Source organism: Fulmarus glacialis, unplaced genomic scaffold (genome assembly GCF_000690835.1).
Source record: "Fulmarus glacialis isolate BGI_N327 unplaced genomic scaffold, ASM69083v1 scaffold18070, whole genome shotgun sequence".
NCBI classification, from domain to species: domain Eukaryota; kingdom Metazoa; phylum Chordata; class Aves; order Procellariiformes; family Procellariidae; genus Fulmarus; species Fulmarus glacialis.
The window spans coordinates 1-3043 of NW_009187319.1; the positions used below are offsets into that span (position 1 = coordinate 1).

Sequence of the window (3043 nt, forward strand, 5' to 3'; positions counted from 1 at the left end):
GGCCTGCGGCCGGTGCTTCGGCAAGTAACTCCCAGAGCTGGGCTTCCTTCGTCTTGTCTTAGGCCGTGCTGAACCCGTGTGCCTGTCGGTGTAACGCTGGGGGCTAGCGCTCTCCAGACCGCCACGGGGTGGTGGGCTTCTCAGTTTCTCATTAGTTTGCTTCTAACCCAGGTCAGATAAATGCGTGAAACGTGGCATCCCTTCACATCCTATCCTACCCTTCTTGCAAAGGGTGCAGCGTGGCATCCCGTTTGGTGGTTTGCAATGGTGTGCCCGGGTCTGAGAGGCGAGGAGGTTAGGTGAGGCCATGGCAACCTAATTCCGTGGTCCTGAGGACTGAACCTTTGCTATGTCAGTGGAAAATGCTGAGGCTAAACTGTCTAGGAAGCGGCGTGTACCCGGGGCTCCGAATTTGCACGCAGCCCCCTCCCTAGGTCTAGGAGGTTCATTTCCCGGCGGTCCCAGCGTGCTTTCTTCTTACATGTCAGGGGGCAGGCTGGGGGAGAAGGAGAAGCGGGGCAACGGGTGTGTGTGAAAGATAAGGAAAGCAGTTTAACACTTTACAGGCATCACCGTAAGTAGGGCAGCGGAAAGAAAATGCTTTGCCCTCTCAAATTGCATGGCGTGGTTCGGAAAAGCATGGGTTGTGCTAAGAAATGAAGGTTTGCCTTATGCTTGTGGAAGAGGAGAGCCGAGGCAGCTTGGGCACAGGTGCTAGGAACTGAAAGTAACTAGAAACAAGCGGCAGCTTCCCGTCCCTGGCCAGAGACCAAAGCCACTTTAACAGGGGCACGCGCACCCTCCTTCCCTGGGCGAGCAGCTGGAGCCGTCTCTTGCCATGAGTTCACTGCCTGGCACTGCCGCATGGCGTGGCTCCTGCTGTCAGCCTCCCAAAACAATGTCAGCAGCGCACTGCTAATGAAATTTCTGCGTGCAAAACAACCTCGGGTGACGAGGGATGCGGCGAATGACCGCTCGGAGTGGGTAGCAGGTGGAGAATGCGAGTGCTGATGTCTCTGAAAGTATGACCTCACTGCCAAAACAGGTATACACTGCCTTTTCCTTGCTGCCTATGTGAAGACTGAGTAACTGTCATCACTGCCTGCCATCACACACGAGGAAGGATTTGGGAGGGGAAGGCTTCTTTCCTCACCTCTGCAAGATGATATTGGGGTTTTCTTAGTTTTGGCATAGCTAGTGCAGCTGCATTATTAGGCCAAACCAAAAACGCCTTTTAAAACTACAGCACTAGTTAATCCTTGCTCAAGAAGAGCAGTTTCACTGAACTCTGTCACTGCTCATGGGCTTCGCTCTGCACTATGCTGTGTACCTTGATATTCTGCTACAGAGAAAGATGAGTTATGATTAGGCCCATAGTTATGTCCTAAGTATAGGTTATCAGGCTCTACCCTGAATTATGTAGTGAGGTGTCGTGCAATTAATACGTACAAGTTTTGACATACATTTGCAATTCTGTCTCCGGTTCTTCCAGGAACTTCACTGGCAGTGCGTTTTTATCACTTGTTTTCAAGCGATGGGTTCATCACCTAATGATGCTTCTTTTTTTCTTCTTTCTTAGGATTCACAGTTGCTTACGTTTGAGGAAGATGACCCACCAGAACCACTTGAGCTAGCAGTTAAACAAGTTGTTAGTGTTGTAAAGTCAGCTCACGAGAAGGTAAAGTTTGGTTTTGTTTTGTTCCAGTGTAGTTTTGGGCAGGAAATGTCAACTTTTCTTATTAGCGTCAGTGGGAGTTTTATTTGTCAATACTTCTGTACTCTTGACCTAAGTTTGTCGAGGCTGGTAAGAGGCTGCCTCTCTAATGAACCTGTGCAAACTCTTTGCATTGATTCATTTCTTTTGCAAGTCATGAGCAGAATGTGCTCCAGGGCTTCTACCAAATGAACAATAACCAGGGTTATGCCAAGTTTATAGGTACGCCTTCAATGAACTCGTACAGCAGGTCCCTCCCCGCAGCCCCACCATCGGTATGATGGTTCCCCATCCTATTGCTGAAGCTTGGGGTGGGGAATTCATGAAGAAGGAAAGGGACACTTCTCCTCTGGGACAGGAAAACATCTTTGTCTGCCTCTTGCTGTTTGTGTGGCTGATTACAGGTTTGCTTCATAAGCCAGAGCCGGGTAAGGATCAGTGGAACAGCTGCAAAGTCCTGAGGGTGAGGTCTTGACTCTACCGAATCCTGTATTCAGTGAGGAGCGAATGGTCTCTTTCGTCCTCTCCCACCCCCACCCCACATACTGGGAAGTGGTTTTTCCCCGTGCTTAGTGCATAAGAAAATTAAAATAAGGCAGAATCTGGCTCTTAGAACAGGGTAAAAATGTATGCATGCTTATTAGCAATGATAGCTTCTGCATTTTCATCCTAGTGACTGTAACTACTACTCAGTTCTGAACTGGTGCTCAGCTTTAGGCACCTGCATCAAATTAGTCTAATGCTTTTCTTCTTATTTCGCATTGTTATTTTGGTTTGCTTGTCTGATTTAGATGTTAAGCAGCTCTACTATGATTCCTTTGAAAACTATGCATGCTTATCTGCCTGATACACAACTTATAGGCACGCCCTGATTGGTGGCAGCTGGGGATTGCCAACATGTAAAGTTGTTTGTGCACTTGTTCTCTCTCTCTTCCCCCCCCCCCCCCTTTTTTTTTTTTTAGAACAACCCACCCTTTAGCCAGTCTCAACCAGTGCAACTAGAGAGACTGGAGTTGGTAGGGCTGTATAGTTGTTACCCCGTGCCACTGGAAGACACCACAATGGGAAATTGTAAAGTAGAGGGGACTGCTAGGTCTAAAAATGGTGTGCTGTATAATGTGTGAAGCCAGCCACCGAGGGAGGTCTGCTACAAATAAAAGCTAGCGACTAACAGCACAAAAAACAGGTGTCTTGCAGTGCAGTGTCTAAAACGTTGCTGGAAGGTGGGCAGGGCTGCAAATGTGTTTGCATGGGAGATGGCCGGGAGGTTTGGGTCTGCTGCCTGCCCTTGGTCAGTGTCAAAGTTCAGCCTGCGTGCGCGGGGCTACC

General features: G+C 48.9%; 1 protein-coding gene across 1 annotated transcript in view; it reads left to right on the forward strand.

Annotated features, from left to right (window-relative positions):
* Nucleotides 1-864: 864 nt before the first annotated feature.
* C2CD2 (C2 calcium-dependent domain containing 2) overlaps nt 865-3043 on the forward strand; it is a 35854-nt gene continuing 33675 nt past the window's right edge. The window contains exons 1-2 of the mRNA XM_009574791.1: nt 865-984; nt 1580-1678. Of these exons, the coding sequence (XP_009573086.1) occupies nt 865-984; nt 1580-1678 (219 nt within the window). The remainder of the gene's footprint in view (nt 985-1579; nt 1679-3043) is intronic.